The sequence below is a fragment of the Passer domesticus genome, chromosome 3 (genome assembly GCF_036417665.1).
Source record: "Passer domesticus isolate bPasDom1 chromosome 3, bPasDom1.hap1, whole genome shotgun sequence".
NCBI lineage: Eukaryota > Metazoa > Chordata > Aves > Passeriformes > Passeridae > Passer > Passer domesticus.
The window spans coordinates 97,535,473-97,558,222 of NC_087476.1; the positions used below are offsets into that span (position 1 = coordinate 97,535,473).

The 22,750-nt window shown below is 34.5% G+C and overlaps 1 protein-coding gene and 1 long non-coding RNA gene across 15 annotated transcripts in view; one reads left to right on the forward strand and one right to left on the reverse strand.

Moving 5' to 3' along the window:
• The window catches only part of KIF6 (kinesin family member 6), a 155,693-nt gene that overhangs the window by 55,592 nt on the left and 77,351 nt on the right, over positions 1–22,750 (forward strand). For all 14 annotated transcript variants that reach the window (XR_010359267.1, XR_010359268.1, XM_064414544.1 and 11 more), the window contains 3 exons: positions 6,691–6,796; positions 7,642–7,768; positions 9,778–9,990. Coding sequence is in view for 12 of the 14 variants with exons in the window: in XM_064414544.1 (XP_064270614.1) it covers positions 6,691–6,796; positions 7,642–7,768; positions 9,778–9,990 (446 nt within the window). In the remaining 2 variants the exon portion in view is untranslated. The remainder of the gene's footprint in view (positions 1–6,690; positions 6,797–7,641; positions 7,769–9,777; positions 9,991–22,750) is intronic.
• Positions 3,686–5,829, reverse strand: LOC135297233 (uncharacterized). Its single transcript, XR_010359276.1, has 3 exons — positions 5,783–5,829; positions 5,055–5,177; positions 3,686–3,791 (listed from the first exon to the last, which is right to left on the reverse strand). It is a non-coding gene; the product is annotated as an uncharacterized LOC135297233 (long non-coding RNA).

Consider the following 22,750-nt stretch of genomic DNA (forward strand, 5'->3'; position numbering starts at 1 on the left):
TAAAGTGCTTAGTTAATCATTCTGTAGTTGTGCTATGAGAAAAATTGCATGGAATCTGAAGTAAGGTGGGTAGAAAGGTTTTGTGATTTATGTGTAGTCTAATCAGTAAGCAGTCTTCATTAAAGAAGAATTTCTGAAGGGTGGAAAGTAACAGAAAAGAAATGAAGTTGACAATGTAAAAGCTGTCTCTGAGCTGCAGTACAGTGTGTGTTTACATTATCTGCTAGAGAAAAGATATAAAGATGGAAAGGCTCCACCAAGAACTTGGGCCTGATTTACAGTCACTAATGAAAGAGCACTGTTAGCTTAACACATTTCCATCCCAACTGTTTATGGCTGTTCTACTGTGAGTTTTCTTCCAAGGATCATCACAAGGACTTGTTCTTGACACAGCTTGTGGTTTCACATTTTGGTATCATGATTCAAACCTGCCTGGATGAGCACTGTAATACCTTGCTTTTGTACTCTGTTAATATGTAAAGGGTCACTATCAAAATTAGTTTTAAATTAATCTTGTAATCACGTAATACTGTTCCCTTGACATTGACTTGAAAACTTTTGTGCATATGTGTAGTCTTTTTCTCCCATTTGGGGTTTTGTTGTTCGGGTTTTTTGGGGTTTTTTTTCTGATGAGCACTGGGAAAGAAAGCCCCATTCTTTGTTTACTACTGTTTTTCACAGAAAATGGGTCTTTGTTTCATATTGTTCCATATTGTTCATCCTTCTGAAAATGTCTTTGGGTAAACTATTTTTTTCTGATACAGCAGGGTTCTGGCAATACTCTTCAGCATATCCTTGCTCTTATTAGTGTAAGTTAAGCCTGCTGTTCTCAGAGCAGAACATTGCAGTAGTAACAGAAATCTATTAAAAATACCTTGGATGCTTCATTTACTTTAGTAACATCAAACAATATTTACTGTTCTGTAGTTTACCTTACAATATGCAAGATAAAAGAGAAAAACTTGAATCACTTTGGATGTTCATGACTTATAAGGGACATCTTTCTACGATAATTATTTTCTTGTCATGTGACATGAACTGTGATCATCTACTTTCCAGTTTTTATTAGCACAAATTCTGCATGAAAACATTTTTGAGAGCCTTACTAAACTAAAACCAATGAAGAATACAGCAGCTAGCTTGCTAATGTTATTAACTACAACAAATGCAAGATTATTAGTTTCATAGTTGTTTATACACAAAAATATAGTTGTTAGGATTTCTAAAATATACCTTTAGGTTTGGACATTTTTTTAGTACTAGTTTTATACTTTCAGTGCAATTATCTTGTAGCTAGGTACTTCTGTTTCAGATTAATGGAGCCTTTTCTGATGAAATTCACCAGCATAACAAAATTTCTTCAAATTTAAATAAATTAAATTGACCATCTTATGTTAGAAGAGTACCATATATATATATATATACACACACACACATATGGCATATTTCCACTGAAGCAGTTAAGTGTGACAAGTAGGCAATTCAGTTATTTTCAATTTAGTGTTTGAAACTAGCTCCATAATTGGGTTTCCATTGAATTTCAGTTAATTAAACAGCTTCCATCATAGCTTTTTCCTATCAAGCTGACTTTAAAAGCAGAGCAGTGTAAATTCATAGTTCTAAGTATTTTTTATAAGGGTCTCTCCAGTGTGTTATAAAATTCCTTGTGTTGATCTTCAGATGATAGTACATAGAGCATCTCTTTGTCTGGTTTTCTGCTCCAGTGAGTGATAGGTATTTGTTACAAGGTTTTTGGTGTCATTTCATTACTAGGTCTTTGGCTTGATTATCTTGAATTTTAATTTTAGTTGGGGAATTTATTTTTTTTTTTTGCTACAGATTGATACCTAGCAAAGCTCATTTTGTAAGTTATAACAGAGAAATAGAATGTCAAAACAGGAATTTATTTCTTCTGTAGTCTGTCTTTCATATAACAGGGAAGACCAGGACTGCTGTAGTACTAGTCTCAAAAAATAGGAGAAAGGAAAACATGATATCATATTGTAAGCGAGAGTGTTCACATATATTCAATGTTATGGAAAGTGGTTTTGGTATGCTTGTTAGTTTTGGGGGTTTTTTCCTTCTTGATTCTAGCTGGTTTTCATTTATATGCTTGAACCAAAGCATTTGAGCATTTTTTCCTTTGCTCTAGTTTATGAGTTACGTTGGCACTCTCACTCATGTTGTACAACCTATGTATATGATTTTTCTAAATTATTTTCCCATTGCCTTTTGGAAATTTGTATAATGGGGAAATTAAGGTTCAGCCTGGGTTGTTTTGGGGAGAAGAAAAGTTCAGTCCCATACTTTGAAAATTTTCAAACATGGTATATATTCAGTGTCCAGCGTGCTCTTTCCTGTAGAAATTTCATTATCAAAACACCCTTTTTTTGGCAACTTTATTTTACGATTTCTGTTTTGAGAGAACATGAAAGTGTTGACCATTATCCTCAGCATAAAAGCGTAAGTTAATAAAAGGACTAATAGCTTAGGTCTTTTTGAAAGAAACTCTAGTTCACAACTCTTACAGAAAATAGGACATACTGACTGACTAGGTGTATGGTCTTAGGGCTGAGCCACAATAGATGACTAAAAATACTTTATTTCATATGCCTTTTTGTTATTCTACTATGACTGAGTTGAAAAATGATGCTTTAGAAAAATAACTTTTTTTTTTTTTTACCTCATGATTTTATAATTACCTTTGTTCTGCCACTTACCCACGCCTCTGAGTAGAGTAAACTTCTAGTAAAGGAAGATTTGCTAGAAACTTCTCAGGACTTCTTGTTCTCTATGAGTGTCTTGCTACTCTTGCACAGCTGGATGCTACTTTGTTCAGTGTTGGGGTGTTTAATCTGTTCTGGTTCAATTCTTGCTGGCATTTTCTTACAAAAGCCTTTGGTTTGAGAAAAACAGTTCAATGTGCATTCTCGTTGTAGAAAGCTAAGAATAAACACTAGGTGACCGTCTCAGAAGATGCTATTATTGCTAAGGAGAAGGGTATTATCCATCTTTTGAAAGTAAGAATGAAAAACAAAAGCCATTTTGGCTCTCCTTTTTTTCCCAAAAGGTTTTTCTCACTGTCTCTCTGTTGGAGGATGACTACAGCCTGTGCATGGTTTTGACCAGAAAAAATGCTCTAGACTTGTAACTGAAGGTGCCCTGAATGAATTTCATAAATCTTTTACAGCTCTATTTTATATAATTCTGTCCACTAGTTTTCATGTATTCTATCTGTTTAATTTTATGGAGTATTTAGAGAAAAGTAGTAAACTGATTTTATCAGGAATATGAGAAGTAAAAGGATATTCGTCTTGTAAATTCTATTGTCATTTGTTTCTGTGCCACCTACCAAATATATATTCCTTGTCGATTATATCTTAGGGAAAAGTAAATGTACAGTCAGTATTCATTTTTTATGCTTATTCTCATCTGTATTTTTTTCCCTTGCCCTGTCATTCTTTATTGTCTCCTTGATTAATCTCAAGAATATTTCTGGAAATGAAGGCGCATTGTCTTTTTTTTCATTTTTAAAACTGAAGATCCGAACAATATAAATTCATATGTTTTGACAGTCTTTGAGCTGCTAAATCATTTTAAATGAAAGATGGTTCAATTTATTAAGATCTATTCATTGGGAAGAGAATCTCCAAGTTGCCTCTGTATCGCATTGTTTATTTTGTACCTTTGTTTAGTGCTTCAGTTTTCTGGAAGAAGTCCCAGAATGTCCAGTGTGTGGCCAGACTCTGTGTTTATTTTAGAAAGCGTTCTGGTGTTTTTTACATGGGAACCTAAAAGAGTGAGAGAGACAGTGATTTCTTTTGCTAGAATTCATGGGGATTTGCATGGCTGGTTTTCTTTTATTTATTTATCTTTATTTTTGTTTTATCCATAGCATTTGGATGGTCTTTTCCTTTTCTTGTTCTCATTCTTAAAAATGAAATATTGAAAAATTGTCTAAAAATATACTGACAGTTTCCTACAACTGGAAAGAGGCTGAATTGGTTTATAACTTCAGATTTATGCTGTGCTATTTTAGATTTGACTCAGTCTTTTTTGTGCTCAGAACTCTTTTGGCTTTTATATGCTACTTTGAAATCAAAAAATGAATTATACTGTTGTGATTTTTCAATAATTCAGAAAAGGTAACACGAGAGAGGAAATAACAGATTATATCTATAACTACAGCTTGTCTAGTTTGTTACACTTAACAAGTGAACCTTGACTTTTGACTGAAATAATAATTTCAAAAAATAGAGCATTATGTTTCAGGAATTATATATTCTTTATCTTTCTCTTGAAATATTTTCACATTCACAATTTCACTTGCAATTGTAATTGCAAGTTAGGGCAATTTCTTTGATTGATTCCCATAGCCTAAATCTGTTGTAATCTGAGTATGGGTAAATCCCTGGCAACCAGATAATCTTTGAAAGGTTAAAACATCTCTTTCATAATTTCTAGTTCAAGATAAAGGCCCATTTTTGTAGATTACTTCAGTCTAGACAATCTAATTATCAAAAACCATTTTTTACTTGTTTTGTCTTACTGAAACCAATAAGGTGCTTAAGATGTGACAAACACTGACTCTGTGTCTGTCTAATCACAATCATATTCTCATTAAAAGTGTAAATGCCTCTCTTTTCCCAGTGCTTACACAAATGCCTGTCTCCATGGATGAAGGATTAATTCTCCTGCTCTTTGTGCTTAGTGTGTCTGCAGAGAGTATGAGTAACTTTGTACTACTGGCTTCTGTTCTGTTGTACTCTTAATGCTGTGAAAAAACATGTAGCAATAAGTGAAATTTTGGTTCTTTGAGTAAATTTTGTTATCTCTTCAGCTGAGAAGCAAGTCAATGCCAATAATAGTTCTGTAGCTAATATTTCTCTTTAAGTATCCTCTCCAAGCTCTCCACATGTACAACTCACATTGACTTCAGGATGTGTCCTATAAATTCAGAAGCTGTGAATTTTAGACATTCGATGAGTGGAAAACACAACATATATGTCTCTTGCTATTTAAGTGAAAATGGGAAAGCAGAGTTTGAAACTAACCCTCTTATTTCCTTTTTCTTCTGTTCTGACTGTTGCCACTTTGCTATCTCTAGAGGAGATAAATACCAAAACTTTCTGGTATGTTTTCCAATTTTCATTCCAGTCTTGCAGCATTATTTTCTCCTGAAAATAATAAGGTTTTTTTTCAGATTGTCATGCATGTTATTGTTTCACTCTCCAGAAGGGATTTCCTATTATTGTAATGTGAAGAATTTCAGTGAGAGAAGTCTTCAGAAGCAGGGAAATACCACAAAACATACTCTAGGGTCAGCTTTGGATGCTGTGATATTAAAATGGCTACAATTTTTCTATACGGTCACAAAAAAGTTATTCCAATAATAAAATGGCAACAAGATTCCCAGTCCTGTAACTGAAATGACTACACAGTGACATTTAGAAGGCTTGCATATTTAGTGGGGAGCTGAACAAAACTAGTCCAAAGGAAACACTAGGCACAAAGATGAACTCTTGCCCTTCTTGGGCACCTGGGCACTTGATGCAGCTACCTTGGATTCCCTGGGTCAGGCTCAGAACTTGAGTTCATCTTCTGAGGATGATAACCTCAATAAACATTTAAAATTATAAGATTGTGCTTTACAGGGCATATGCCTGTCATTGTTGCCTGCCATGTGCCTATTAAATAGCATAGAGCATTTGTCAGGAACCAGGAAGCCATAAATCTGAACCCAGTTAATGGAGTTTGAGTTTGCAGTTTCCCTGAAATATACCTTAGTAAGTCGGTTAAACGTCTAATTTGGGCTTAGAAATCCTCTTCCCTTTGTCTTGAGAATGAACTGCAATGCATCCTGAAATATGAGACCTGGAAAGATGGTGAGAGCATGTAAGAGGAAGTTTGACTTTATCTGCAGAGACGTGACATTTGGCCTAAAACATGGTATATTATGCCTGTATAGATTTCTGGTCTGATAATTTTAGTTTGGTTTTGAAAAATAAAGAGGGTGCTTCTCTGTGCCAGGTTGTCTTATGAAGACCAAATTACTGAACTGTTTCTTCCTCAAGAAGATTTGGTCAGTTATTTGTAAAGAACACATTGCAAGAGAATAAAATGCTAATTAAATTTCATTCTTCAGAAGAACAGTAAGTCTTTGAGAAGTGTATAAATATCTGCACTAAAAGATAGTTTACGTTGCTTGGTGATTGGAGCAAGTAGTTTATGCATGAAAGCTATGCTATCTGCTGACTATTGTGATAGAAAAAGAAGATTTTTCTTTTGCAAAATAATCGTATATAGTAACAAATCCTATGCCCAAAATCTCTTAAAGTCTAGTGTTCTCAGAGAGCAGGTTTTAAGTCTTTTCAATTATGAGATAGCAGAAGAGCAAAAGGCTACAAAATAAATGAGAAAAAGGAAAGATTACTTCTAAGGTGCTTTTAGCTCTAGAACTATTCGTTAGCATGTGCCAGTATGTTCAGATATGCAGTTGTAAAATCTTCAATATCAAATCCAGGTTTCTTTAATCAGAACAGAAGTACATTTCAAATGCATGGACCTTGAAGAAAAATAGCCTTTTAGTATCAGACAGCTTGGTACATTTTGTATTGTATTTGACATGCCTCTTTGCAGAGTTGTCTGCTTGTTTGTGAATTTTTTTCCTCTTGAAAATGTTATTTCCAGGTTGGATGAGTTAATTGAGACATTTCTCAAGGATGATGATCCTGATAGCTCTCTGGATGTTGGTGCTGACATGCGGAAGATCAAGTATTGCTTCATTCATATGAAGGTATTTTTTTTTAAACAGAGATGAAAGTGTAGTGGTACTCTGAAAATAACTTGGAGATAGTCATGTTTGAATTTCACTAACAGAAATTCAATGTAGTTGAGAGGTACTGGAAAATGGTAAAGCAATTGAACTTTAAATAGTGTGGAAGACTTAGAAAACTTAAATTTAGCTGGGAAAATTCAGCAGCTTTTTGTGGAAACATCAGCAAGAATCCCAGTATGCAGTAAATTGTAAGAGCCCTGGAAATTACTGGAATCAAGACAAGTTTGTTTCATATGGATAGGTGTTCTCATCTGTATTTCCAGCATTAAGGAGGCTTTATTTTGGACAAACTATGTTGACAGAGGTAAAAATGTAGGTTAAAACCACTATATCCCTTTATCTGTTACACTAATTCTTCTCATGGTGTTGCAAGACCTTCTGAATCACCGAGAAAACAAGATACGCTTGATAATTGTGTCATTATAGAAGATAATACTTTTCTGTATTTTAGGATATAGCTTTTCCAATATAATAGAATATACATTCCTGATCTTAATTTATTGTCCTTAAATAATTAGTTTTTAATTGTATTTTTAATAATGAAAGTTCTGTGATACTAGAGAACACTGGAGTTTGTGTAGAAAGTAAAATAAATTGCACCCTTGCTAATGAAGATTTTTTAAAAAGTGTGTTTCATACTTGATACAATGGACAAGATTTGACAGTCAAGTGTGGCATGTTTTTTTTCTGTCAAGAGTATAGAAAGTTTTTGCCTTTCTTACTATAGCTAGACTTTCTAAGAATCGAATACAGAGCTGGAGGGAAAGTTAAAGGGGTGTGCTTTTTTTTGTTTCTCCTTATAGCAAATTATAAATCATCCAATGACTTCAGGTGAAAAACTGCTCTCACAAGACATCTCTGAAGAAAAAAACAGTAATGAAGAACTGGAAAAACTGAAAGGACTTCTGCAACAAAGAGACAATGAAATCAGTATCCTTTGTGGAAGAAAAAGTATTGTTTGGGTTTCAGATGGTCTTACAACCATTTTTCTTTGTGTGAGAGAGGCTGTACTGTGTTAAAGGAAATACTCAATTTCCAGCTTTTATGTGGCAAGACTTCTGTTTTGCACCTGCTTCTCTTTCTGTTTTCACCAAAAGCAAAATCCTGGATCCAAGCACCACTTAGCTTTAGAATGGTCCAGCCAATAACCAAATATTGTGGATCTAAAAGGTTCTCCTCAAGCAAATTAAATACTTTTTAGAGGGGAAAACTGATGCTATATAAAGCCCAGTCTATTACCTTACAAAGAATAGAATTTTCTGTATGTGTTATTTTTAGCCAAATGAAGTGTTGCTTTGGGGACTACTGGGCAATTTGCCCTTAGAACAAATATAAAACTTGTACTTTTTGCATTTATATTTAAATCTTTTGCAAATAAAAGTGCTAGACTGCTCAGACGTGCTTTATCCATTCACTGCCTCACAGGAAACATTAGTAGCTGCACTGCAGTGCACTGGGTGTGAGGTAATTTTAGCAGGTTGGCAGACCTGTGGCAAACCACAGCCACTGCAGCCCTAGCTTTGTGGCTACTCAGTGGGGAAAGTTTGTAATACAGCAGAGAAATTAAAATGGGATTGTTGAAGGTATAGGTAACAGGGGTTTTCTCACAGTTTTCAGTAAAGCTCAAACTCAGTGGCATTCTTTGTGCTCAAGAATTCCAGCTCAGTTTTATATGTCAAATGAGAATGGCATGTTTCACTGGGGTGCAGCATGTTACCTGTCTGAAAATTGTCAGAAAGTGAAGTGTCAGGAAATCTTCCCCATTTCTGCTCTTTCACAGATGATAAGATTTTGTTTTTCCAAGGTGCAATTTCAAATAAATTTAGCTAAAACACGAACTCATTTCTTTCAAAAAATTCTTCCTTTTTTTGATGTAAATTTTAATATCTGAATTCCCAGAAACATTTCCTCCTGAAATGAATTACTTCATTAGTATGAGAAAAAAAGCAAAAGATCTCTATCAAACGCACTTGTGCTCAACAGATTTATAGAACTTTGCTCACAGATGTAAAAGGAGGAAACTTGTGCAAATCCATGTAAGAGTTAAATAGAAAGAATATAGGAAGACTTTGAAGACAAGAATGATTTAGGAGGTCTGCAGTGGCTCAGTGACAGTGCATCATCACTAGAACATTAATAACATGTCTAAAGTGAAATGGTGGGAAGTATGAAAGCTGTTGAATAAACTATGAGTTCCCTCTTGCCTACAGTAGCTAGAAGCTACCATAAAAACTGAATTGGAAAGTGTTTTATTATTATTATTATTACCTTGTCTAAATAATATTCCCCAAAGACTACTGAGAATTTCTCCTGTTCATTAAGAAGTTTAATTAGGATTAAGAAGAATAGCATATAAAAAAATCATATCACAGGGACTTCAGTGTTGCTAGTTGAATGCATGCAGGATTTTCATTATATGTCCTTTATAAGCTGGCAGGCAAAATGTATTTATGTCTAATATACTTCCAGTAAATTCACAGTATTATTGCATGAAATTTCCAGAAGACTTTTTCTGAATTTTAGTGAACCTTTTGTGAAAAGCTTACAGATGGGATATACTTGCAAGGTTACTGTAAATTAAGAGGGTTTTTGTGTTGTTTACAAGTTTTTTTATTACAGAATTTAAAAAATAAAAAGGGACTACCACAATGGCAATAAGATCCTGCTTGTTCATAAATGCTTTTATCAGGAGTTGATTGCGTGGGATCAGCCATTGTGGTCAATGTGTGACTTTGTTATTGTTTTAGTAAGAACTAATCTGCTGTTTGGAAAAACTGAGGTGGATGAAAATAATTGCCAAGAATATGTCCGACTTTATTTTCACATTGACACATATGCTTCCATAATGTGAATTTTTTTGCTTTGAAAAAAAATAAGGCTTATGGACAAACAATGATGATAGTTGCTTTAAAGAAAAATTTCCTTAATATATTTTGCAGATATTCTGGTAACTATGCTGAAAAAAGAAAAAAAGAAAGCACGAGATACTCTTTCCCAGCTTAATGCCACCTCTGCAGGTTCTACAGTCTTGGAGCAGGCTCCTTCTATGAGCTTGGAAGAAAGTCAGAGTCCATCTAGATGTTCTAGTCTGAAAGAGGCCAAAGTTTCCAGCTCTTCTGTTCCCAGACTACCTTTTCTTTCCAGAGCAACAGGTTAGTGTAATTAATTAAGTGAATAGTTATTGGATCATTCCAATATGATTTATAGTATATCCTTCAAATGTGAACCAAAACATGGAAGCTTTGTTTTCAGTACTAGTCATATTGTGCTAATTCTATATCTACAAATGCAGGGTTGTAAATTTAAAGCCCCCTAAGTTGCTGATGGATTTTACAAACTTAAGTAAATACTCTGTTGAACAGCCGTATGGAACCATAGTATAAATTCAGTTGCCGGCCCTTGATCCTTTCAGTAAATTAACAGAAAAAAACAGGGGTTTGAGCATAATTCATTAAGAAACATAAGGAAATAATATTTCCCCCTGGAAGATCCATTTCCATTTATCTGTATAAGTGATACCACAGGATTTAAGTTAATGTTTAAATCATTGTAGAAGCAACTCAAACAATTGAAATAATATTGACCAGTTAGCATGGATTGCATAGGTGCGGCAGGTTTTTTAGTGGTTATTTGAAAAGGGTTAAGTGTGGAACATTGCAATTTTCTTTCCTTATGTCATTTGAGCTGGTTATTTAAGAAAATTGGTAACAATATTCTTGCAAGTTGTTAATTTCAAAATTCACATTAAAAAACTTCCAATAATTGTAGCTATATTTTTCTTGCATGGTTTCATGTTTTCTTCATTTTCTAGTTACATTGTTCAAAGAAAAAGATTTTTTGGTGTCAGCAGGTTCTAGAAGTGCTTAGGTTTTTTTGTTAGTAAAGAACATACCTCATCCTAGACTATCACATATGACTATTACATATTCATTATCTATATTTCTGTAAGCTTTTTATGCCTTTTTGGGGGGTGACTAGCGAAAGAAAAGTTTTCAACGTGAAACTCAGACATGGCAGCTGGCAAGTAGAAACTTTTTAAGGCAAACCTGTTTGTCCTGTTCATTTACGGACAAACAGGATCTTATTGCCATTGTAGTAGTCCCTTTTTATTTTTTTAATTCTACTTGTAAACAAAAGATTTTGCTGGAGTTATAGTGGGAATGGAGCTCTTAAACCATGTAAGGTTGCCAATTATCCTCTAAAATTGCATTGTAATTGAACTAGTCAGTTTTCACACTTGTTATTTTTTCAGTTGCTCAGCTACTGAGGAATTCCCTTTGCCTTCTACTGTTTGTATTCACCATCCTTCTTCTCATTTTGTAGGAAGAATTTATTTGATTTGGTGTCACAGTAGTATAAACTAAATATAATCATGTCCTTATAACACAAAGCTATTCATTACCTCAGAAATATGCTAGCAAATAACAGCTATATTTTATCAACAAATTGCTAGTATAATTACATCTTTTATACAGTGGCACTTCTTCAATCTTTAAAAAAACCTCCTACGCATTAGCAAATTATGAGTATTGATCAATACAAACATTGTGTGGGTATGTTCGTAGGAGTTTTCTTTGAATGTAAAGTAGGAAGTTTGAGCATATCAGCTCAAAATGACTGGATTGATCACCTGCACCCTGCACTGGCAAGGCCAGGTTGGATGGGGCCCTGAGCAGCCTGGTCTAGTGGAAGATGTCCCTGCTCTTGGCTGCGGGGTTGGAACTTGATTATCATTGAGGTCCCTTGCAATCGAAACCATTTTGTGGTCCTTTGCTAAGTTTGGATGAGGCATCATTCTCAATCAAGCACAGAGCCTCATTTTTCATCTATTGAAAGCCTGAAAATTATGTTCATCACTATAAAATTATCTATCCATTTCAAAATCCATCTGAGCTGTGTGTGTATATATATATATATATATATATATATGCATATATATGCTATTTTGTTTATAGGCTTTAAGAATTCACTAAAGATTGTGAAAGGGCTTGGGTCTGAGTGAGGACCAAACTCACAGGTAGAAGCATTCGTGTAGTATTAAAGCTATTCTTCATCATTTATACCCTTTGAATCCTTTACATTGTTTATGAAGATTTCAATTTATGGCATGAAGGCTATATGGTATGTTAACTATTTGAACAACTTAGCTTTTTTAAAATTTAATTCTGTACTCTCAGACCTGCTATCAGTTTGATTTATTGCAATATAACATTGTGTTTCTAGTGTCTCTAATATGTTTTCCATTTGCCTATCTCATTTCCTTATCCTGAAAATTAAATTAGGAAATCAAAAGAAAATATAGGAAAAATATTTAGTTTAACAAAATAGTTGTTGGAATATCTATCTAATAATTTGTTTTAAAAAAATATTTAGAACCATTTATTTATTTGCAGTTGATTTATTGTGTAGCTTCTTGCCCAGAAACAGATCTTTACCATTCTCTGGTAGAATAATATTCTAACCATTTTTTCCCATATGATCTAGGACCATATCTACTTTGAAAGATATGTGTAACCAGGTTTCTTGTCTATCCTATCCAGACACTTCTTGAAGTAGGAGAAAGGCAGTAACACTGTTTCAGTGCTGAGCTTGATGTAATAATCTGTGATAACAGGAAATTTATCTTGATCTCATCACAGCAGTAAAACAATTCCTGGTCCAAATTTGTCCCTCAGCAGGCTGACTTTGAAGGCAAATGAGTAGTGACTACTACAATGGTTAATGTTCTACAGGTACAGCAGTAATTTATCTCTTTTTAAGTCCCATCCTGCATTGAATGTGCATGGTCTTTTCAGAAGAAACTGAGTGAACATAAAAAATCTTCAAAGGTTTGACATATGGTATTATTTACCTTCCTGCACACTCTGCCTTTTCCCCACCATGTGTATTCCTGAAATTCTAAACAGAAGCCTTTAATGGCAGTACAGCCTCAAGGATTAACAAAGCCTGACACCCAGATTTGATTTTCATGTAGGTTTTTGGGCACCATTATATAATATTATCAGCTGATAAAACTAAGTTTTAAAGAGTTTATTCCAGAGAATTGTTTGGGTTATGTAAGGGTCCTTAAGAATCATCTAGTTTCAAACCCCCTGCCATGGCCAGGAATGCCACTCACTACACCAGGTTGCTCAGGGCCCCATCCAACCTGGCCTTGACTTCCAGAGATGGGGCATCCACAACCTCTCTGGGAAACCTGTTTCCAGTTCCTCAGCATCCTCTGAGTAAAGAATCTGTTCCTAACATATTCTAAACACACTGTTTTTCAGTTTAAAACCATTGCCCTTTATCCTGTCACTACCTGTCTATATAAAAAGTCCCTCTCCCTCCTTTTTATAAGTCCCTTTAGATAATGGAAGGACACAATGAGGTCTCCCTGAATCCTTCTCTTCTTCATGCTGAGCAACCATAGCTCTCTTTGCCTGTGTCTGATTTAATGCTGAAAGGTCCTTTTTCTGAACAGGTATGTCTTTAGCTGCTTGTTTGAATATCACATTTGAAATAATGTCACTAGTAAAATATTGTTGAACATGAGATGTGATACCACTGGAGGCCTAACTAAGAGCAGCTGTAATTGGACATGTGGATCATTGTTGTTTTGTACTGTGCTATTTTCAGTATGTGTCAGACTCTGAATTAGACTGTTCTTCTTGAGAGCTACAGCAGAGGAATATGCAAATGCAGTGTCCTAGTAATGCCCTGGCTTTCTCTACTGGTTTGGGTCACATAGCATTGAATTCTACATTAATTAAAAATGATACCAGTTTCCATGCTGTCAGATTTCTTTTTCTTGGATCCCAGAAGACTTCTTTTAGGAAGGAGTGGATGGTAATCAGGCTGCCTGGAAGCAGTGCAAGGCTGCCTGCTGCTGTCATTTTGGCAAGTCAGATGGCATAAGACAGTGAACAGACCAGAACTTGTTATCTTAGTGCAAGCGGTACACCATAAAAGGGGATAACTTGCCTTTTAATACCCATCCTCCATCTCAGAGAGCTCCAATTTATAAATCCATAACTGCATGAGAGAGAGTGAGAAAATTAGTCTGACATAGTAGCCACTGTTATTATTGCATCATAATATCTGTCCTGAATCTGAAACAGACATAACTGGCTATAAATTTAAATTATGTTTCAGATGAACATTCCATAAAATACAAAGATAAGTTATTGGCATAATAACCTGAGCATAACAAATGCTTCAGCAATTTTGCTTTTAATATAATCATTTAGTTCATCATAAAGTATCTACTGCAGCTTTAATGGGGTCAGTAATTCATATCTTCTAGACATATAATTGTAGAACTACATATAATCCTTCTTGGAGTTGAGTCAATAATAAATTAGTAGCTTCAGGATAAATCAGTGAATGAATGAGTCTAGCAAAACAAGAAAAAAATCAGACTTCATCAGACAGTAGAGTAATAAATATTGTGTTGTATTTTACTTTTATTGCATATATCACTTCTGTACGGAGAAGTCTTATTTTGGAATCAGTCTCTGATTTCAATGACTGCCGCTTGCCTCTTAGGATAAGTCTGTCAGCATAAAAGATGTATGATATCATTTTTTCTCCAGCTAGATTTGCTGTTCTCCTGAAATATAAACAGTTTGGTTTCCAGAAAACAGTGTGATTATTGTGACATTTAAGGAATACAGTAAATCTTAGTAAAAGGTTCAAACTGTTGTGTATACTGATGGATTTAAGAATGATTATTTTGCTCTCTCAAAAGATTTTATTAGGATGATGTTTTGACCAGTTTGAGCCATTTCCTTTTTCTTTCACTGAGAAGTTGTGAAGTTTTTTTGAGTTTTGTTAAGAATTTACCTCCTATATATCCCATTCATGTTTTAAGATCACTTTTTGCTTGACACTATGAAAACACCTATTTAAAAAAAGTATTCCTGCTGAAGGGCTGACAAGCTGGCTTAGAAATGTGAGAGATGGTTTCTACAAACAGGTTATGCTTATGAATAGCATGAAAGTGGTGATGATAACACACATACTTGTCATTTCTCAACACTACATATTTTTTCTTGTATTAAGACATTTAAAAATATTTATCTTGTCTATTTTATATATTTAAGTAATGATTTGGGGAAAATGCTTCCTTCTATTGCTGGTAATCTTTCTATTGTCTGAAAACAGAAAGTTCTCTAATGCAAAGGACTGACTGAGGTTTTAAATCAGTGGTTTTCCATCTTATGTCTTTCAGTTCATAGAAAAGGGAGGTCTCAAACATTCAGAAAAATTATATGCTTAGCAAACCCATATGTTTCTTGGAGCATTTTCTGTGTCCAGTAGTGCTTTGGGATATTTGGGGGCAGAGTCTTGGTGCTGTGCTCATGACAGATCTTTTGTTAACAAACACATGTAGTCATTTTATTGCTATCTGATGAATAAAAGAGCTCACTGGTGCATTTAGGGCACTGTTCAGAGTTACTGTTGATCTTTCTCATTAGTCACAAAAGAAATTATGTTCCACATTTTCTGTTAAAGGTCCAGGAAAAAGTATATATTCCATTTGCTCTCCAGCTGAACTTCTACCAGCTCCTCGTAAGATGTAGTGCATATTTCATTGCTACTGTTAAATATTTGCAACAACTATTTAAAATAAGATGTGCTGTTTTGCAAATTTCTTAGGCATTAAATATTTGCTATAGTACGGAGTGATTATAGTCTAGAGTGCATTATTGCCAAGTTTAAGGACCAAGCAGGAAGTATCAGAATTCACTGCTTGATTTAGTTGTTTTTTAAAAATCTTCAAATAAATTCAGCAAATATTAAGAGTCAGCATAAGCTTTTGAATGATTTTATTGAACTTTATTTCTGATAAGCTTAACAAAGTTATTTTCTGTGATTTCAAGTTATCAGATAAAATGTGTATTGCTAGGGCTCCAATCTATGTCATAATTATGAATGGCTATCTATCATCAATGAGGCACATGCTATATGTGAGCTACATGTAGCATGTAGGTGTGAATATTTTTTACTCTGTCATGTACTGTTAGACAATTCGGTATCTCTGTCTTTAAGATCACAGTTTTATTCCCTTTTTTAATCTTGTGACATGAACAAAAAGTAAAAATTAAAACTCAAAGTAATTTCTAAAATAGAATTACCCTCCTTAAATGTACACTGACTGCAATAAATACCAAACAGACTAACTGTCTAAATTTATAGGAAACTCAGCTAGCTTCTGGGGCTTGCTCTTTCATTTGTTTGGGGTTTGTTTTCTTATATCTATTCTTCTATCTGTACTGCTTCCAAGAGCTTTATTTTGTTGGAATTCACTGAGTCCACTGTGACTTTTGCTTGGGTGAGAACTTTGAACTGAATTCACTGAGGTTAGTGGACAGCAAAAAAAGAACTGTGTTCAGAAGTTTGAGACTCCAGAAACATCTCTGGAAGGAGCAATGGATTCCTTGTGACAAAGAAATATAATTACACCTTCTAGGATTTAAAGTGAGCTCCTGCAATTGATATTCATTGATAAAACCCTACATGTTGCAATTGTCATCATCTTAACTAAATGTTTATAGATATGAACATAGGGTTATTTTTATGAGATGAAGCCCTTATTTTCCTCTTTGGTGCTTGGTCCCCATTTACAACTTCAAAGGCAAATTTTGTAACTTGTAAGGATTTCATGAGAGTGAGGAGAAGATCATTGCAGTACTTTCACTAATTTTTCAGAGACACTGAACATTGTTTATATATTGAAAATGTTGTTAAGTACAAAAACTTCTTCCATCAACAACTTTTTCTTTCTTCACATTTATCTGGTTTTACAAAACATTTCTGGTTTTTCTAAGATTCTGATCATGTTGTTCTTTCCACTTCTCAAGTGGGAATCTCTTCTGATGTAGAACGTATGTTTGGAAGCTTGTTAAAAATGCTTTTGGCAGTTTTTACTGCCTTCCTCCTGAGTCTGTTTAGATGGGGAAAATTTCCAGTATTTTTATACTAGTTTACTGTTCTTTTATCCAGATTAGTCTGCTCAATATAACCTTGTATTCCTTGGAAGTTCCCTACTATTTCAAATCTTTTTGGCTTTCTGTTTCATTAGCCATATTTTGGCTGTCTAAAAACGCTATTGGATCATTCAAACTAACTTCTTTAAGTTGTTTTGGGGGTTTTTTTGGTGGCTGAAACTCTTCAACTCTTGATATTTTAGAGGTAAAATATGCTTCCGAAAGTTTCTGCATGCTTGAAGGGTGATCAAATTCCTTTATATATTGACTGTCAGGTTTGGCAAATACCTGTGTAAAACTTCTTCCATATTGTTGTTGTTATGAACACCAGTCCCAAGTGCCTTTTAAAAGAGCCACTACATGCACATTATGTATGCATATGGGTAATCAAAATACTAGAAATTTCTTCTGTTAGCTTAAACTCTAGATATTTCTGTACAGATATTACTAATTCTGCCAAATAATATAATAGTCTAGATTCTGTCTCTCTTTTATTTGTGAATTTAACCTTAAAAAAAAATTTCATTCTGTTCCTGGCAGAAACAGATATTTTCTTGAGATTCCAGTCTCAGCATATTTGAATATAAAACCAGAGTAGGAATTAGTGGAAATATCCCACAAATCTTTTTTTTCCACTAAACCTTTTTTTCCTGATATTTGTACATTTAAGCAGGTTAAGTTTTGTACAAGTGTTTCAGTCCAATTTCATGCTTCTATTCCTGTACAATTTTTTCATTGGAGTTCTGTATGCCTGTTTTCCTCAGTGACAATTGGCTCTTAAGTTTTGGATGCTTTTGTTGAAAAAAATTCTTGCACAGTTCACTTACCTCTGATGTATCATCTTTCTCTTACACTTTTAACTTTATCGTCTTTCTCTTACACTTCTAACTCTGAAATATCTATTTAGTAACTGTACCATTGTCTATTTAGTAACTGTGCCAATTCATTAATTTTCAGCCCTGCTCTAAGTTCAGAAGGATACTTTCAAAAGAATAACATTATGTTCACAGGTTATATTGTATGTTTATTATATTATTGTATATTTAGGTTAATTTGAGAAAAATTAGACCATTATTGACATCTGTGTGAAAGAAAAGAGTAACCACATAAATGGAAATAAGCTAACAGCTAGAGATGGATGATACTTGGTTTTCCACACTTATACAGTAAGTTTGGTAGATTTTACTTCTAGGTCAGATAAAAGCTCTAACTCATTTTCATTGCAGGGCTGGTCACAGATCTTTGACTGAAGGGCTCTGCTGTAACCATCTACCAAACTACACTGAAAACTGTCTTTGATCTTTTTGTTCATAGAGTCGGGTAGCAGCTGGTCTAATACTTCCTTAAGTTAAGGCAATTTTGGCATTTGAAATGATTGCACAGAGTTATACAAAGAGCTGAAATTGTTCTTTGTAAACCTGTGCATAGCAAAGATCCTTCACATGCAGGTAATTATGCAATTTCCTGTAGCAGAAGTTATGTGACTGAAGAAATTGTTTAACATTTGTAAGCATTTAATAGTAATTCCAGCTCTTCTTCAAATCACTTGTATCTGACTTGAATGCAGTGAATGGTGCAGTTGAGCGTGACAAAACTCTATTTTTGTGTTCTGTTACAGTGTGCTTATGTTTAATCTTCCCTCCCTTAATAGTTTCTCTGTTTTCCTTTTTCCTGGTAATATTCTTCCTAGAGGTGAGTAATTTGGTGATGATGGAGCAACACATTTGCTGAAAGTTTTTGTTGTTGTTGCTGTTGTTAATGATACTATGCTAAATGCTCACACAAACAGCCCTATCACTGTGAGCCCCTTCCTGATTTTCAGCATACAAATAAAATTAAATTTAATATTTTATTGTTTCCTAATCATCATACTAATGTCCAAGAATTTGCTATAACCAGTATTCTTAGTCTTTAATGTTTCTTGACTGTAATTATCTCAAGCCTTTTGGTCACCTCATGGCTCTTGAATTGCTGCAGCATGTTCATGTTATTTAACTTGCCTATGGTTACTATCTTAGCTACTGTAATGTTTATTGTATACTTCCTTATAATAATCATCTCAGAAACAGCATTCTGAAGTTCAGCTCTAGGCAAAACTAATAGAGACATGTAATCTTAAAATCTGGTGCTGTTAATATCAGATGCTATGTTAGAAGGCTTCTGCAGTTTTTTTATTATGCATATTATAATGTCACTATTGTTTTCTGCTGCCATTTTAGGCCTTCTACTACCTAGATGTAAAAGCCTTTGAGAACATCAGTTTATTATGCTGGATGTCACAATAAACTTTCCCAAAAATCTAAATGGAGAGATTAACTCTTGAATGTTTGTTATGTATTTGAAGCACAAGTCTTATGAGGAGCAGCTGAGGGATCTGAAGTTGTTTAGCCTGGAGAAAAGGATGTTCAGGGTGGACCTTATTGCTCTCTACAACTAGTTGAAAAGAGGCTGTAGATGGGGGTCAACCTCTTCTCCCAGGTAAAAAGTGGCAGGATAAGAGGAAATGGCCTCAAGTTGTGCCAGCAGAAGTTTAGATTGGATATTAGGAAAAAATTTTACTCATAAAGGGTTGTTGAGCATAGGCATAGGCCAGGGGAGTGATGGATGCTTCATTCCTGCAAGCGTTCAAAAAAGTGTGGATACGGCAGTTGGATATGGTTTAGTGGTGAACATGGTGGTGATGCTTGGTTGACTGTTGGACTTGGTGACCTTTATCTTGGACTTAGATGACCTTAGAGATCTTTTCCAACCATAACAATTCTATGTATCTGTGATTTACACCCTATTTTAGGAAGACACTGGCGTTTTGGTTTTTTTTTGCTTAGTCCTCAACAGAAATCAAACCAGTTTCTCCATATGTATGTCTCAATAATATATGGAATACAAAGAGGGCATGTTCCTGCGTCACTGCCAAAATAGATAGCAGCACCACCTCCTGGGCACAAAAGTGCTGGAAATACCTGCATCTCTTCCAAAGTCAGATAATTCACAGGAAGGGTAAAAACCCAGCATAAACTGCTGATTGATAACTTGTGGTTCAGTTTAGGTTTTTTATTGATATCTGTTACTTAATTGTTTAGATTAAGTGCAAAAGCATAAGAATTATTTCTTCCTGTTTTAGCTTGCCATCATAATTCTGTATATGTATGTAGCCAATTCACTTCTGGTGTCTGATGTGTCATATGCATATTTAAAATTATAAATATTTAGACATTTATAGCTCAGCCTTTTACACGTTTTTTTTTTTCTGAGCACAACAACTTGACCTTATGATCAAAACATCCACATGGCTGAATGAGAATAACTTAAGGTAAATAATCTCCAACTCTTGTGGGGAAATCCCAAGTTTGGGCATATAGCCTGTAAAGCTAAGTTAATCAGAAAAAGGATAAGTGCTTAGAAAAACAGGTCCAAGGCAGTCATGAGGTTCATTGTACCATTGCATGACCAAGCAGGATTTATAGTTGATGTGTCTGTAAACAGCTAATGGTGTTGATCTCTGCAAGCATGCTGTTAGCTCCCTATTATGTCAGTTGAACCTAATCATATATCAAGCACTCATGTAATGTTTTGATACTCTGTAAATTAGAACTTTCATCTATTTATCCTTACTGTCTGAGGAAGCAAGGTTAAGTCCAGAGAATTTCTTTCCCATGTCTAACTTCCCTTGTAAATTGTTGCAGGTTGCTATCATGTGTTGCTCTTAAGTATGACTTTGAGTGATTTAATGGTAAATAAAACTGGATATAAAAATAAAGGTATTTTTAAAAGTAAGGAAAAAAAACCAAAAAAAAAACCCTGATAGGGATTTCTGAACTTTTAAGATTGCCTGGAATAGTTATATTTTTGAATATGACCTGTTTGATTTTGATTAAAAATTTTGACAAATGCTTCTTTGAGATTGGGATATTAACATATCCACTTCAACCCACAAAATTATTATGCAGCATTATGGGACAATGGGAAGAACTACTCAGAATGTACATCACCATTCTTGAAGAGAAAGTTTACTTGAGGTTTGTAGTACAACTTTGTGGTATTTTGAACTCTAATAAATAGGCGTGTTTTAATCTGTGGCTGACAAGCCCTGAATGAATAGAGCTTTTTCCAAATAAATTATTTTGCTACACCCTTCCATTCATTTGTTGCCCAAGGTTTGATTCCTGCAGTGTACTCTGCATTGAGCTACAAATTTAAACTGGTTTGAAATTTAATTTTGTATAAAAAGTATCTGCTTGTCTATTAAACAGAAATTATCTCTGCATATATGTAATGGCACAGTTCTTCAGTATTTCTCAAATTAAGCCTTTGGCCTAGAAATGTCAGTCATTTGGGACCTGCCTTTTTAAGAAACCTTAGAAGTTGCATCTATTACAAAAGGGAAGATCTGTGGTCAGGCTATTGTTTCAGAAATGTCTTCTCTGTTGGCATTCTCATGAGGTGCCCCAGAGTTATCTTGTTTTGCATGCTTAGAAGTCTGATTTTCTCCAAATTTTTAAAAAGAAGGAAAAGATTGAAGGGTGCCAACCATGAGAGCAGATGTAAGCTTTTAAATTCCTATGGCTGAACTTGTTAACTGTAGCTCTTAATATTAAATCATTGAATTTATATTTAGGGGAAGAACGCTTGGGTAAATTGAGTCATGTCTTGAACTTTTTGAATAAAATAACTTTAATGCTGAGTTGAAAATTTCTATGATAATGTCTAAAACAGTTGAGGGGAACTCAAAAAAAAAGGAAAAAATTGAAAAGACGATTGGTTTTCTTTCTTAGATTCTGTTTCTGGACTTTTTTTATTCAAATGTCAGGAATCTTTTTTTATCTGTTTAATGGAATAAATTAAGAGACCATGTGCTGGTTACAAATAGCAAATGTGTTTCTGAATACTACTTTTGTCTTTCTTGTGAAAATACTGTAGCTGCCAGGAAACTGTAGTAGGAGTAGACAGTGGAAGCAATTGATACTACAATAGTTATTGTACCTCACACTTGACAGTCTGAACTCTGGGAGGAGAAAATTTATTTGGAAGGGGTAAGAAGGAATGGGCAGGTATGGATTGGAGTTCTCTTTTATAAATAGGGTAGAAAGGAGCAAAAATATTTGTGGCTTAGGATGTGCTCCAAATGAAGCTGTGAATGAGATCAGAAATGAGAGAGACTGTAGATTCAAGGGAATGAAGAGGTAAGTTACTAGGAAATGAAAAGTGAACCCAAGAGTTATTGAATGGAAAATGGGCAGAGAAACAAGACAGTAACAGGTGTTTTGAAATTGCAAATGCATTAGAATAGAAACAATAGTTGGGAAGTGGCTGCTTGTCATTCTTAATTTTCTTATAGCACCCAAAAAGAATGGAAGGTTCAAAGGCAGAGGCCTCAGAGTAGTCACATTTTAGATTTAACAGATCTTCCTTAAGTTAGTAGTGCTGTTGGAAGAAGAGATACAGTTTTAACTGATGCATATATAATTGTGATCCCTTTGGTAAATTTGCTAGTCTTTAAGATGAAGAAGATTGGTCTGGGGTCAAAGCAACCAGATTAATACCAGATTTTTTTCTTTATTGATACTTTTAAATGCTTGGTTTGGAAAAACTGTGTTGTTACAGTCAAAGACCTAATTTTTTCATAATGGACATTATGCAGGACAAGGTCTGGTAAAACACCCGTTAACAAAGTAAACAAAAAAAAATTATTCAGTCACTGACACCTGATGAGCATCATGTATTTCATTATTTCCTGTTGCAGCAGCCCAAGTGTTTGTTATAGAGGCTTTCTCATTAAAATTTCCTTTTTTATCTGCCTCTGAATGAGGCATTAAGAGTGTCAATGCCAAGAATAACAATGACTGTGTTATGCCATGTTCCAATGAATGGTCTCTCTGCAGGCTTTTCGTAAGTGACTCTTTACAGTGCATTCACATGTGAGGCTGTACAGAGAGAGGAGAGG